The following is a 13,229-nucleotide window of genomic DNA, read 5'->3' as shown; positions in this document are numbered from 1 at the left end:
CCCTACCCCACAGCGCCTCTGCAGTTCGGCGGCGGCCGCCGGAACTGCAGAGACCCCTCCCCATCCCCCATCTCACCCAAGCACCGCCCCCTGGTCACCGCCAGGGACTGTAGGGACCCTCCCCATCCTTCACCCCAACACCGCCCTCTCCTGGTCACCACTGGGACTGCAGCGACCCCTCCCCATTCCCCCACCCCATCCATCACCCATGCCCCATCTATGCCCCACCCTACCACCACCCCCTCCCAATCACCGCCGAAACTGCAGGGACCCTTCCTCAACCCCCAACTACCCCCATCCCAACACCGCCCTCCCCTGGTCATCACCGGAACTGCAGCGACCTCTCCCCTACCCAGCACTGCCCCCTGCGGCCACCACTGGGACTGCAGCGACCCCTCCCCATCCCAGAATCCATTCATCGCTGCCTCCTCCTGGTCACTGCCAGGACTGCAGGGACCCCTCCTCATCCCCCACCCATCCCCCAATCCATCCATCACTGCCCCCACCTGGTCATGGCTGGAACTGCAGGGACCCCACCCCAGCACTGCCCCCTCCTGGTCATTGCCAGGACTGCAGCACCCCCTCCCCCACCCTGGGACCGCCCCTCCCCATCGTGGTCACCACCCCTCCCCCCCCTGCCCCGCCCCCTCCCCCCAGGGTCATGGCCGGGACTGTGGGGACCCCTCCCATCCCCTACCCCACTACCGCCCCCTGCAGCCTCTGCAGGGACTGCAGCACTGAGGGGAGTTAATGAATGGGCGTTAATGAGGGGCGTTAATGCGGGGGTGTTGATGAGAGGTGTTAATGAATGGGTGTTAATGAGGGGGCACTAATGAGGGGGAGGTAATGAGGAGTGTTAATGAAGGAACGTTAATGAGGGGCATTAATGAGGGGCATTAATAGGGGCGTTAATTAATGGCGGTAATGAGGGGCGTTAATGAGGGGGCGTTAATGAGGGGCAGTAATGAGGAGTGTTACTGATGGGTGTTAATGAGGGGCAGAAATGAGGGGTATTAGTGTGGGGCATTAATGAGAGGCGGTAATGAGGGGCGGTAATGAGGGGTACATATGAGGGGTGATAATGAGGGGTGTTAATGAGGAGCGTTAATGAGGAGTATTAATGAGAGGCGGTAATGAGGGGTATTAATTAGGAGCATTAATGAGGGGCAGTAATGAGGAGCGTTAATGAGGGTGTGTTAATGAGGGCAGGGCAAGCTAATGGGGTAAATGGGCTTGATAAGGGAGGAGTGTTAATGAGCAGCGCAGCTAATTAGGGGCGTTAATGAAGATGGGCGGGGTAGGAGTGAGCCAGAGGTTCAATGATTGGGGAGTTAATGAGAGAGGGTGCTAATAAGGGGCGTTAATGAAGGTAGGTGTCAGTGGGGTGAGCTTTAGGGAGGAGTCTTAATAAGGGGGAGCATTAATGGAAATGTTAATGAAGAAGCATTAATGACGAAGGTTAATGAGCTGGGGGTTATGATGTGAGGCTCATTGAGCCAATTAACAGGCAGGCTCATCCCAGCTAATGAGTAATTAAGAGCAGCAGGGGCCCTGCTAATCACTGTCATCAGCCATTTATTAGCATATGCTAATGAGCTAGGGTAATTAAACTGGAGCTTGTTAATTGTGCACGGATAGGAAGGGAGGGTGGATTAATTGACAGACAGAAAGGACAGAGCAGGGTTTATTGGGGGGCCTGGGCCCCATTAGTTTAATTAACTGGGTTAATTAATGAGCCCTCGTGCAAGGCACGAGGCTGGGAGTGCAAGCCACGCCCCACCCTGCCCAACCCCTGTCAATCACGGATGCCCCGCCTCTCCAAACAAACCACGCCCATCACATGTCAATCCCGCTATGCCCCGCCCCAGGCCCGAGGCCCCGCCCCTCGGGAGGTTTGAGTTTAATGAATGGGGCAGCGTCGACCAATGGGAAGCGGAGGGGGTGGGACTAGGAGCCACGCTGGCCAATGGGACAGCAGTGGGTGGGACTCAGGCCTCGCTGGCCAATGGGACGGCAGTAGGTGGGACCCAGGCTTTGCTGGCCAATGGAAAGCGGGGGCCTGGCGGAGCAGCCAATGAGCGGCGGGAGCGGAGGTGGGCGCGGCCCGTGGGAGCGCCGGGCCGGTGAGGGGAAGGCGGAGGGAGCGGGAGAGAGGTGAGGGGGTACCGGGATGTCGCGATAGAGACCGGCATAGACAGTGGGATATCGGGATAGAGACCGGGATTCACAGCGCGATGCAATCCGGAATATCGGGACAGGCACCGGGATAGATACAGGGATAGGCACCGGGATAGACAGCGGGATATCGGGAGAGCGGGTACCGGGGAAAGCCGGAGAGCAGAACTCCCGGATATCGGGACATCGGGGTAGCGGAGTGCAGGGAACAGGGCTGGAGAGGGTGAGCGGGGTACCGGGGCACCGGGGCTTGGGCCCCGGGGAGCCTGAGAGCGGTGAGCGGAGGGAGCGGGACCGGGGGTCGGCAGGAAAACAGAGCGGGAGGGGGAGACCGGGGCCAGCGGTGGAGAGAGAGGCGGAGACCAAGCGGCAAAGGGAGGCAGAGAGAGCGCTGAGCGGAGGGAGCTGGCCCGGGGGCTCCGGAGGCACCGGCACCGGGGGTCCCGTGCCACGCTGGGCAGCGGGGGGGGCTGGGCAGGGTCTGGGGGTCCCCTCATTCCCCCCCGAGGGTATCACACCCTCCCCAGTGGGCGGGTCCTAGGAAGGGAGCGGACGTTGCCATGGCACTGTTTGGGGGGCGTGGCCTTTGGAGGGGGCGTGGCATGGTTGTGTAATATGAAATAAGGGGCGCGTCCCATTAGTGGGCGTGGCTCGGTAAGGGCGCGGCGCTGGCGTTGCCATAGCGACAGAGGGCGCGCGGGGGTTGCCATGGGATCGGGCACGGCCCCAGGAAGGGGGCGTGGTCAGTTGCCATGGTGATGGGGGCGCGACTGAATAAAGGGGCGGTGCCAACGAGCTGTTGTCATGGTGATGTGGGCGTGGTTTGAGGAAGGGGGCGTAGCCCGGCAGGGCGTGGTCCCGGGGGAGGGACGCGGGGGCGCTCCCACTGCCCCCGGGATGGATTGGGGGGGGGCGGGGGGCGTGGCCGGGCCAGGCCCCGCCCTCTCCCATTCCCGGGGGTTCGGGGACAAAGCCGGGGGGCACGGGCGGTACCGGGACACCGGGGGGGACACTCGGGGACAGCGATGTGCCCCGGGGGGCCCGGCTGGGGCTGGGACCCCCCGTTCCAGCTGTGGGTGCAGGTGCTGCTCTGGGCGCTGCTTTTGGGGCGCCTCCTCCGCTACGGGGGGGGCCAGGCCCGGGGGGAGCCCCCGCGGGACCAGCCCGGCCCGGGGGCGCCCCAAAACCGGGGAGGGACCCCCAGGAGTGAGCCCTGATTGGGGGGGACAAAGGGACACTCCCAAGGTCCCTCCTTGTTCCCCCGAATCCCTTTTGAGGTCCCTGGGGGGGGGGTTGCTCCTGCCTCAGTTTCCCCGATCCGGGCTCACTGGTCCCACTGGTCCGACTGGGAGCCCCGGGGACAGCGGCCGGCGGCAGCTCCGGACACGGTGAGGGGCGGCCGGGGGATGTGGGGTGGCCTCGGGCCCTTTTGGGGTCCCCCCTGTCCCCTCCTGTTCCTCGGGGTCCCTCTGGGGGCCCCCAGTCTGCTTTTGGGGAGGGTCTGTGTTTTGGGGTGTCCCACGTCCCCTGGAGTGTCCCCTGTCCCTTTGGAGTGTCCCCTGTCCATTTGGGGGATGCCCTGTCCCCTTTAAGATGATCCCTGTCCTCTTTGGGATGTCCCTTGTCCCCTTTCAGGTGTCCCCTGTCACTTTGGGATGTCCCTTGTCTATTTGGGGGATCCCCTGTCCCATTTTGGGGTGTCTCCTGTTCCTTTGAGGTGTTCCCTGTCCCCTTTAAGTTGTCCCTTGTCCCCTTTGAGGTGTCCCCTGTCCCTTTTGGGTGTCCCCTGTCCCTTGGGGACACTCCCACGTTCCCACGTCCCCCTGTCACCTCGATGTCCCCAAGGACACCTGTCCGGTGCTGTCCTTGTCCCTCCCGGTGGTTTTGGGGTCCCCTCAGAGGTTTTGGGGTCCCCACAGTCCCCAAAGTGGGGCCAACCTGGGGTACGGGGTCACTCAGCTGGGGACAGGGGATGGAGGGACACAGGGACACGGGGACACAGGGACAGGGGACACAGGGACATGGGGACACGGGGACACAGGGACAGGGGGACACAGGGACACGGGGACACAGGGACAGGGGGACAGGGACAAGGGGACACAGGGACAGGGGACACAGGGACACGGGGACAGGGGACACAGGGACAGGGGGACACAGGGATGGGGGACATGGGGACACGGAGGACACGGGGACAGGGACATGGGGACAGGGGACAGGGATGGGGGACATGGGGACACAGGGACAGAGGAGACGGAGGGGACACTTTGCCATGAGGGTGCTGGACAGGCAGAAGGTGACACAGGGGGACACAGAGGGATATCTGGGGGACATCAGGGACCCACGGGGGGACACGGGGGGACAACCGCAGCACGGGGAGGTGACAGAGGAGGGGACTGGGAATGCAGGGCTGGGAGGGGACACTGGTGGCATCGGGTCTGGGGACATTGGTGTCCCCAGGGTGTCCCCAAGGTGTCCCCAAGGTGTCCCCAGCAAGGGGGACAAGTGTTGGTGTCCTTGTCCCCAGCACGGGGGGCTCTGGTGGCACCTCGGTGTCCCCAGGCACAGGGAGGGGGACCGGGATGTCCCCAGGATGGTGGCAGTGTCCCCAGGTGTGACAATATCCCTGTCCACACGTGTCACAGGTGTCACATACGTGGCACACAGCTGTCCCCATTGTCCCCAGGTGTCCCAGGCCCCCCAGGTGTCCCCAGGGCCATCCCTGTCCCCCCAGTGTCACCCCCCAACCTGAGCTGTCCCCAAAGTGTCCCCTCTGGGTGTCCCCAAAGTGTCCCCTGCCCACCCCGGGGGTCCCTGAGGTGTCCTGGGGGATCCTTGGGGACTTTTGGGGATCCCTGGGGGATTTTGGGGTCCCTGAGGGGTTTTTGGGGTCCCTGAGGGGTTTCGGGGTCTCTGGGGGTTTTTTTTTGGGGGGGTTCCTAGGGGGGATTTGGGGAGGTTTTGGGAGATTTTGAGGATTTTTCTGCCCCCCCAGATCGTGCTGAGCTTCAAGGACCTGCCCGGACCTGACCCCAGAGCACCAAAATGCACAGCTGGACCCCAAAACTGCACAGCTGGACCCCAAAATGCACAGCTGGACCCCAAAATGTGCACCTGGACCCCAAAATGCACAGCTGGACCCCAAAACTGCACAGCTGGACCCCGAAATCCTATAAAACACCCCATAAAGCCTGAACCCCAAAACCTGGAGATACCCGAAGTGCACCTGAACACGAGGGGGTTTGGGACCCCCGTGTTTGGGGTTTTGGGGTGTCCCTGGGTGGTGACCCCCACTTTTGGGGTTCTCCCAGTGCTGTCACCCGCTTTTTTAGGGGTTTTGGGGTTCCCAGAGCTGTGACCCCCCATTTTTGGGGTCTTGGGGTGTCCCTGGGTGGTGTTTGGGGTTTTCCCAGGGCTGTCACCCCCTGGTTTGGGGGTTTTGGGGTTCCCAGGGTGGTGACTCCGTTTTTGGGGTTTTGGGGTGTCCCAGGGCAGTGACTCCCCTGTTTTAACCCCCCCCCAGATGGAAGCCCCCCCCCCCCTTTGTCCCCAAATGGGGGTCCCCAAAACCCCCTGAGAGGCCCCCAACCCCCCAAGGCTTCGTTGTAAACAAGTTTGGGACAAATCAATAAAGTTTGGGGAAAAATTTGGTTTGGAAATTTTGGGGTGTTCCCAAAGTGGGGGTTCCCATGGACTTGGGGGGGGGCTCCATGGGTTTGGGGTGTCCTTGAATTGGAATTTCCCTGGAATTGGGGTGACCCTGTGGGTTTGGGGGTGACTCCAATGGGTGTGGGGGCCTCCATGGGATCGGGGTGACCCCATGGGTTTGGGGTGTCCATGACTTTGGGGGTTCCTGGAATTGGGGTGACCCGTGGGTTTAGGGGGCACCATGGGTTTGGGGTGACTCCATGGGTTTGGGGGGGCTCCATGGGTTTGGGGTGACCCCATGGGATCGGGGTGACCTTATGGGTTTAGGGGTGACCCCATGGGTTCAGGGGTGTTCATGGGTTTGGGGTGACCCTGAGGTTTTTGGAGTGACCCCCATGGTTTTGGAGGGCCTCCATGGTTTTGGGGTGACCCTATGGCTTTGGGGTATCCATGAATTTGGGGGGCCCTGGAATTGGGGTGACTTGTGGGTTTGAGGGGACACCATGGGATTGGCGTGACCTCATGGGTTTGGGGGGGACCCCATGGGTTTGAGGGGGGCACCATGTTTTTTGAGGGGACTCCACGGGTTTGGGGTGTCCCTGGTTCAGGGGAGTATTTAGTTTGGGGGACCCTGGAATCAGGGGGCACCCCAATGGCTTTGGAGGGGCTCCATGGGTTTAAGGGGGCTCCATGAGTTTAGGGTGACCCCATGGGTTTGGGATGACCCCATGGGTTTGGGGTGACCCCATGGGATCACGGTGACCTCATTGATTTGGGGTGGCCCCATTGGTTTGAGGGCAGCTCCATGGGTTCCGGGGTCCTTGCAGTTGGGGGTCCCCCATTTTCGGGGGCCGGGGGATCCCAGCGGTGGGCGTGTCCTCCAGCAATGGGCGTGGCCTCCCCAAAGGGGCGTGGTCTTTCTACCTGGGCGTGTCTTAGGCGGGTGGGCGTGGTTTAATGCCAGAGGGGGCGGGGCTCTGGACATGGGCGTTATTTCCCATGAGGTGGGCGTGGCTTAGCTGTGATGGGCGTGGCTTGAGTGCCGTTGTGGGCGTGGCTTTCCGGGGGCGCGGCCGCGCGGGGCGGCTCCACCCCGAGGCGCGCGCGCGCGGCGGCCGCGGCTCCTCCTCCGAGCGGGCGCGCGCGGGCGGGGCGGGGGCGGAGGAGGAGGAGGAGGAGGAGGAGGAGGAGGAAGGGGCGCGGGAGGGGGGGGCCGGCGGTGCCGCGGGGGGGCCATGGCGGTGCCGCCGCCGCCGCCGCCGGGCCCCGAGCAGGCCCCGCGGTACCAGGAGTGGATCCTGGACACCATCGACTCGCTGCGTTCGCGCAAGGCGCGACCGGATCTGGAGCGCATCTGCCGCATGGTGCGGCGGCGGCACGGCCCCGAGCCCGAGCGCACCCGTGCCGAGCTGGAGAAGCTGATCCAGCAGCGCGCCGTGCTCCGCGTCTCCTACAAGGGCAGCATCTCGTACCGCAACGCCGCCCGCGTGCAGCCGCCGCGCCGCCCGCCGCCGCCCGCCCGCCGCCCGCCGCCCGTCAGCCTCCGCGACACCGCGCGGCTGCTCGGCGGCGACGGCCGCCTCACCCGCGGCCGCCTCCAGGGCTCGGCCGCTCCCGGCGGCGGCGGGGGGGCGGCCGGGGCGGCCCCCGGGGCGGGCGGCGGCGGCGGAGCGGGCGGCGGGGCCCGGCCCGAGCGCACCCGGCTGGGCGCCATCGCCACGGCCCGCGGGGAGCGCGGGAGAGCGGCCGCGGGGAGGGCTCGGAAGGTGAGGAGGGGGCGTGAGCGGAGCGGCGGGAGGCTGAGGGGAGCGGCGGGAGGCTGAGGGGAGCGGGGACCCGCGCATTGTGAGGGGGAGCGCGGGAAGCGGGGGGGAGCCGTGAGGGGCTGGCAGGAATGGGGGTCGTGAGGGGGCACCCGGGGGCCTGAGGGGATCCTGAGGGTGTGAGGGGAGTGCGGGAAAGGAGGGCGACATGGGGGGCCCGGGGGTCGTGAGGGAGCTCCGGGGGAAATGGGGGGGCTCTGTGAGGGGAGTCCTGAGGGGACACTGGGGGAGGGGCCGGGGGTCGTGAGAAGGGGCCATGAGGGGTTCGAGGGTCGTGAGGGGGAGCCGGGAGGGCTGAGGGGACTCTGAGGGCCTGGGGAGGCTACGGGGCGTGACTCTGAGGGGGCCGGCGGTGAGGTGGTGGGAATTTGGGGGTGTCTGAGGGGGCTGGGGGTCTCTGGGGGGACCGGGGACAGGGCTGGTGAGGGGGCACAGGGGAGCCCTGAAGGGCTGGTGGGGACAGAGGGGGCACACAAGGTGGAGGGGACGCAGGACACAGAGAAAGGGACTTGGGGAGGGAGTCTGAGGGGATTTAGGGGTTCACTGAGGGAACTGGGGCAGCTGAGGGGAGCTGGGGGATCTCCTGAGGGGATTTGGGGGGCTGAGAGGCCTGAGGGGGTTGGGGACATCTTTTAGGGGACCTCTGAGGAGATTGGGAGCCTGAGGGGACAGCAGAGATCTCAAGGGGATGTTGGGGACCCCCAAGAGGACTTGGGTGAGGAGAGGGGGCGAAGAGGGACAGGGGAATTTAGGGAACCTGAGGTGACAGTGGGGACCTGAGGGGGTCTTTGGACCTGGGGACCAAGCGCCAGGACTGGATGAGGGTGGGGGAACCCCAGGACAAGTTCAGGGGGGACAGTGACAATGCTGGGGTGACAGCTCTGGGGGGGTTGTGTGGAATTGGGGGATCCTGGGTTTGGGTGGGAACCTGCAGGACTTGGGGGGTTCATTTTTGGGGGTGTCCTGGATTTGGAGAGTGACTCTCAGGACTGAGGGTATTCAGAATTTTTGGGGGTACAGTGTCACACTGTGGGGGAGTCCGGAGCAGCTTTGGAGCCCCTGTTGTGGTGGGGGCTGTGGATTTTGGTGTCAGGGCTGTACATTTTTTTAGGAGGCTGTAGATTTTCAGGTCTCAGCTCTTGGGGTTCCCTTTGGGGTGATGCTCATGGTTTTGGGGACCCCCAGCCCCCCTGCAGCAGCAGCGAGGCCTCGGCGCGGGAGGAGGAAGAGGAGGAGGAGGATGAGGACGAAGACGACGAGGACGGGACGGGCTCGGAGGCCTCGGAGGACGCGGGGCCGCCCCGGCAGCTGAACGGGGAGGGCCGGGGGGGGCCCCCCCTGCGCCCCCCGGGGCAGCCGCCCCCCGAGCGCCCCCCCCAGGCCAAGGCCTGCGCCCCGGGGGAGGGCGGCTGCCAGCACATGGCCCCCCTGAAAAAGGAGGGGGCCTTCGGGCAGCCCGACAGAGCAGGTGCTGGGGGGTTTGGGGTGATGGGGGGTAGGGGGGTGTAAGTTTGGGGGTGCTGAGGGCCGGTTTGGGGGGGCTGAGGGCAGGTTTGGGGATTTGAGGGTGATGGGGGTAGGGGGACTTAAGTTTGGGGGTGCTGGGGGGGCAGGTTTGGGGATGTGGGGGTGATGGGGGTAGGGGGGTTTAAGTTTAGGGGTGCTGGGGGCAGTTTGGGGGTAGGAGGGTGTAAGTTTGGGGGTGCTGAGGGGCAGTTTTGGGGGTATTGAGGGCAGGTTTGGGGGGGATGAGGGCAGGTTTGGGAGTAGGGGTGTTTAAGTTTGGGGGTGCTGAGGGCAGTTTGGGGGTGCTGGGGGCAGTTCAGGGATGGGGTCACTGGGCTGTGGGGTCAGGGCAGAGGGTGGATGGGCAGGCCGTGCTGGGGTCACTCTGGGGGTCTCTGGGGTCACTCAGTGCTGGTGGTCACTGGGGTCCCTCTGGCTGTCCCTTGGTGACCGTTGGTGTCCCCATTGGTGTCCCCATTGGTGACCGTTGGTGTCCCCGCAGTGTCCCCAGCACTGGCGGGGGCCGAGCCCTCGGTGCCGCTGTCCCCAGGCCGGCCGGGCCCCCAGGCTGCCGAGGGAGCCCCGTTCAGCTGCACGTGAGTCAGGGACAGTGTCCTTTGTGTCCCTTGGTGTCACCTGTGTGCCACCCAGAGTCCTTCTGTGTCACCCGTGTGCCACCCAGTGTCCCTTGTGTCACCTGTGTGCCACTCAGTGTCCCCTTGTGTCCCTCTGTGTCACCCATGTCCCACCCAGTGTCCCTCTGTGTCACCCAGGTGCCCCATGTTCCCCCCAGTGTCCCCTTCATTCACCCATGTCCCGCCCAGTGTCCCTCTGTGTCCCACCCAGTGTCCTGCTGTCCCCATGTCCCCCTGGATGTCCCTGTCACCATGTCCCTGTGTCACCCCCCTGTTGCTGTGACCCTGTCCCCACAGTGTCCCCTGTCCCAGTGACCGTGTCCTGGTGTCCCCCCGTCCCTCCCAGTGTCCCAGTGACTGTGTCCCCATCACAGTGACCGTGTCTGTGTGTCCCCACAGTGTCCACATCATGGTGACCATGTCTGTGTGTCCTCACAGTGTTCCTGTGACAGTGTCCCCTTGTCCCGGTGACCATGTCCCCACAGTGTCCCCACAGTGTCCCCACAGTGTCCCCACAGTGTCCCTGTGTTCCAGTGACCATGTCCCCATCCCGGTGTCCATGTCTGTGTGTCCCCACGGTGTCCCTGTGACGCTGTCCCCATGTCCCAGTGACCATGTCTGTGTGTCCCCACAATGTCCCACTGTCCCTGTGTCCCAGTGACTGTGTCTGTGTGTCCCCACAGTGTCCCCATCCCAGTGACCATGTCTGTGTGTCCCTGTGATGCTGTCCCTATGTTCCAGTGACCATGTCTGTGTGTCCCTATGGTGTCCCCATCATGGTGACTGTGTCTGTGTGTCCCCACGCTGTCCCTGTCCCAGTGACCATGTCTGTGTCCCCTTGCTGTCCCTGTGTCCGTGCGTCCCCATGTTGTCCCCACTGTCCCTGACGCTGTCCCTGTCCCCATGTCCATGTGTCCCCACGCTGTCCCTGTGTCCGTGTGTCCCCATGTTGTCCCCACTGTCCCTGACGCTGTCCCTGTCCCCAGGCCCGGGCGCAAGGACAAAGCCGTGGACCCGGTGGAGTGGTCGGTGCGGGACGTGGTCGAGTATTTCACCGAGGCCGGGTTCCCCGAGCAGGCTGGGGCCTTCCAGGAGCAGGTGGGGCCACCCCTGTCCCCTCTGTCCCCACAGTGTCCCCAGGGCCCCCTCTGTCCCCACAGGTGTCCCCAAGAACGGTCCCTCCCTGCAGAATTCCTCTGTGGCCACCTTGTCCCCTCCTGCTGCTGTCCACGTGTCCCCTCTGTCCCTGGGGCTGTCCCCACAGTGTCCCTTGGGGTATCCTCTCTGTCCCTGGGAGTGTCCCCTGTGTGTCCCCAGGCTGTCCCCTCTGTCCCTTGGGGTGTCCCCCATATTTTCCCCATAGGTCCCCATCCCAATCCTCCAGGGTCACCCTGGGTGTCCCCACTGTCTCTGTGTCCCCCTTGTCCCTGGGGTGTCCCCCTGACCTCACCTCCTCCCTGCACCCTCCCCAGTGTCCCCCCACTGTCCCTCCCTAGGGTGTCCCCATGTCCCTGTGTCCCTTTAGGTGTCCCCAAACCCCATTTCCGCCATAGATCCTCACCCCACCCTCCTCCATTGCCTGAGGCTGCTCCAGCTTCTGTCCCCATGGCTGTCCCCAATGTCCCCATGGCTGTCCCTGTCCCCCTGGCTGTCCCTCTCTGTCCCCGTGTCCCCATGCTGTCCCTCACTGTCCCTGACTGTCCCCATGTCCCCAGGAGATCGATGGCAAGTCGCTGCTGCTGATGCAGAGGGCCGATGTGCTCATGGGGCTCTCTGTCCCTGTGACTGTCCCCTATCCCCATGGCTGTCCCCTGTCCCCATGATTGTTCCCTGTCCCCTGGCTGTCCCCAATGTCCCCAATGTCCCCATGTCCCCAGGAGATCGATGGCAAGTCGCTGCTGCTGATGCAGAGGGCCGATGTGCTCACCGGCCTCTCCATCCGCCTGGGCCCCGCGCTCAAGATCTACGAGTACCACGTGAAGCTGCTGCAGCGCAGCCACTTCCAGGACGAGGAGCCCCCCCCGGAGCCCTTCCCGGCCTGAGAGACCCCCGGGGACACGGGGGGACCCCCAGGGACACCCCCAAACCCCCGGGGACACCCCCAGACCCGCGGGGACACCCCCGGATCCGGGAGGGCTCCTCCCTCCCCGCTGCTGCACACTGAGACTTTGGGGGGTGGGGTCGGGGGGTCCCACCCCTTTTTGGGGGTCCCACCCCTCTTTGGGGGTCCCACCTCTCTTTGGGGGTCCCACCTCTCTTTGGGGGCTCCCACATCTATTTGGGGGGGTCCCACCTGTCTTTGGGGGGGTCCCATCCCTTTTTAGGGGGGTCCCATCCCTATTTAGGGCGGCCTTGCCTCTCTTTAGGGTCCCACCTCTAATCTGGGGGGTCCTGCTCTCATTTGAGGGGTCCCACCTCGCTTTGAGGGGATCTCATCTCTGTTTTGGGGGGTCCCAGCTCTCTTTGGGGGTCCCACCCCTCTTTGTGGGGTCTCTCTTTTGGGGGGCACCCTTCTTTTGGGGGGGTCTCACCCTTGATTTAAGGGGGCTTCTCTTTGGGGGGGTCCACCCCATCTTTGGGGGGCTTCTCCTTGGGGACCCCTCTTTTGGGGGGGTCACTTCTCTTTAGAGGGGTCCTCCCTTCTCTTTGGGGGGGTTTCCCTCTTTTGGGGGGTTCCCCTCTTTTGGGGGGATCCCACACTCTGAAGGGGTCACCCCTCTATTTTGGGGGTCTCTTCTCTTTTGGGGGGTCACCCCTCTCTTTTGGGGGGTCACTCCTCTCTTTTGGGGGTCCCCTCTCTCTGGGGCACACTGGGGGTGGGGACACCCCGCTCCTTGTGGGGTCACCCCTGTTTTTGGGGGTCCCTCTGGGGGCGGGGTCAGCCCTCCTTGAGGGAGCCCCCTTTTTAGGGGATCCCCCTTTTCTCGGGGGGGTTTTTACCGCGGGGGGAGGGGGTTGGGGGGCTCTGCCCGGAGATGTTTTAACCTTCCCCAGCTCCCCCCCCCCAAATTGGGGTGCGGCCCCCCCCAGCCCTTGGCCACGAGGGGGGGGAGCCCCCCCAAACCCCCCGCAGTCTGTGCCCCCCCCCACTTCCCCGGGCCTGGCTCGTTTTGGGTTTTTTTAAATAAAAACGGAAAAATGAAATGAAATAAACACAAAATCTGGGGGTTTTGGGCTTTTTGGGGGTGTACCCGCATTTCGGGCGGTGCTCCCGCCTTTGAGGCCCCCCAAAAGGGGAAATGGGGGGGCATTTAGGGGGGTCTCGGGGACCCCCCCGTGAGGGGAGGGTACTGCGCATGCGCGGGTCCACCTGCCCGCCAGGGGGCGCCCATGGGTCCCTCAGGGAGCCGCTCCTGTGCTCTATGCCGCCCTCATCTGCGCATGCGCCCTCCAGTAGCTGGCGCAGCCACCCCTCCTACGGGTGCCGGCAGGGCCCAAAAGCCGC

General features: G+C 64.4%; 1 protein-coding gene across 2 annotated transcripts; it reads left to right on the top strand.

Moving 5' to 3' along the window:
• Positions 1-6,991: 6,991 nt before the first annotated feature.
• Positions 6,992-12,944, top strand: SAMD1 (sterile alpha motif domain containing 1). Of its 2 annotated transcripts, none has more exons than XM_074530300.1 (5): positions 6,992-7,586; positions 8,829-9,111; positions 9,652-9,745; positions 10,771-10,882; positions 11,500-11,622. In XM_074530300.1, exons 1-5 carry the CDS (start codon positions 7,056-7,058, stop codon positions 11,605-11,607), a joined length of 1,128 nt encoding a protein of 375 aa, XP_074386401.1. In that variant the 5' UTR covers positions 6,992-7,055; the 3' UTR covers positions 11,608-11,622. The 2 variants fall into 2 exon arrangements, with proteins under 2 accessions (XP_074386401.1, XP_074386400.1); XM_074530299.1 differs by lacking the exon at positions 11,500-11,622 and adding an exon at positions 11,662-12,944 and having other exon boundaries at positions 6,993-7,586.
• The last annotated feature ends 285 nt before the right edge of the window (positions 12,945-13,229 follow it).

Source organism: Zonotrichia albicollis, chromosome 32 (genome assembly GCF_047830755.1).
Source record: "Zonotrichia albicollis isolate bZonAlb1 chromosome 32, bZonAlb1.hap1, whole genome shotgun sequence".
NCBI lineage: Eukaryota > Metazoa > Chordata > Aves > Passeriformes > Passerellidae > Zonotrichia > Zonotrichia albicollis.
The sequence above is the reverse complement of the archived record's forward strand: the minus strand, read 5'-3'. Positions and strand labels throughout refer to the sequence as shown.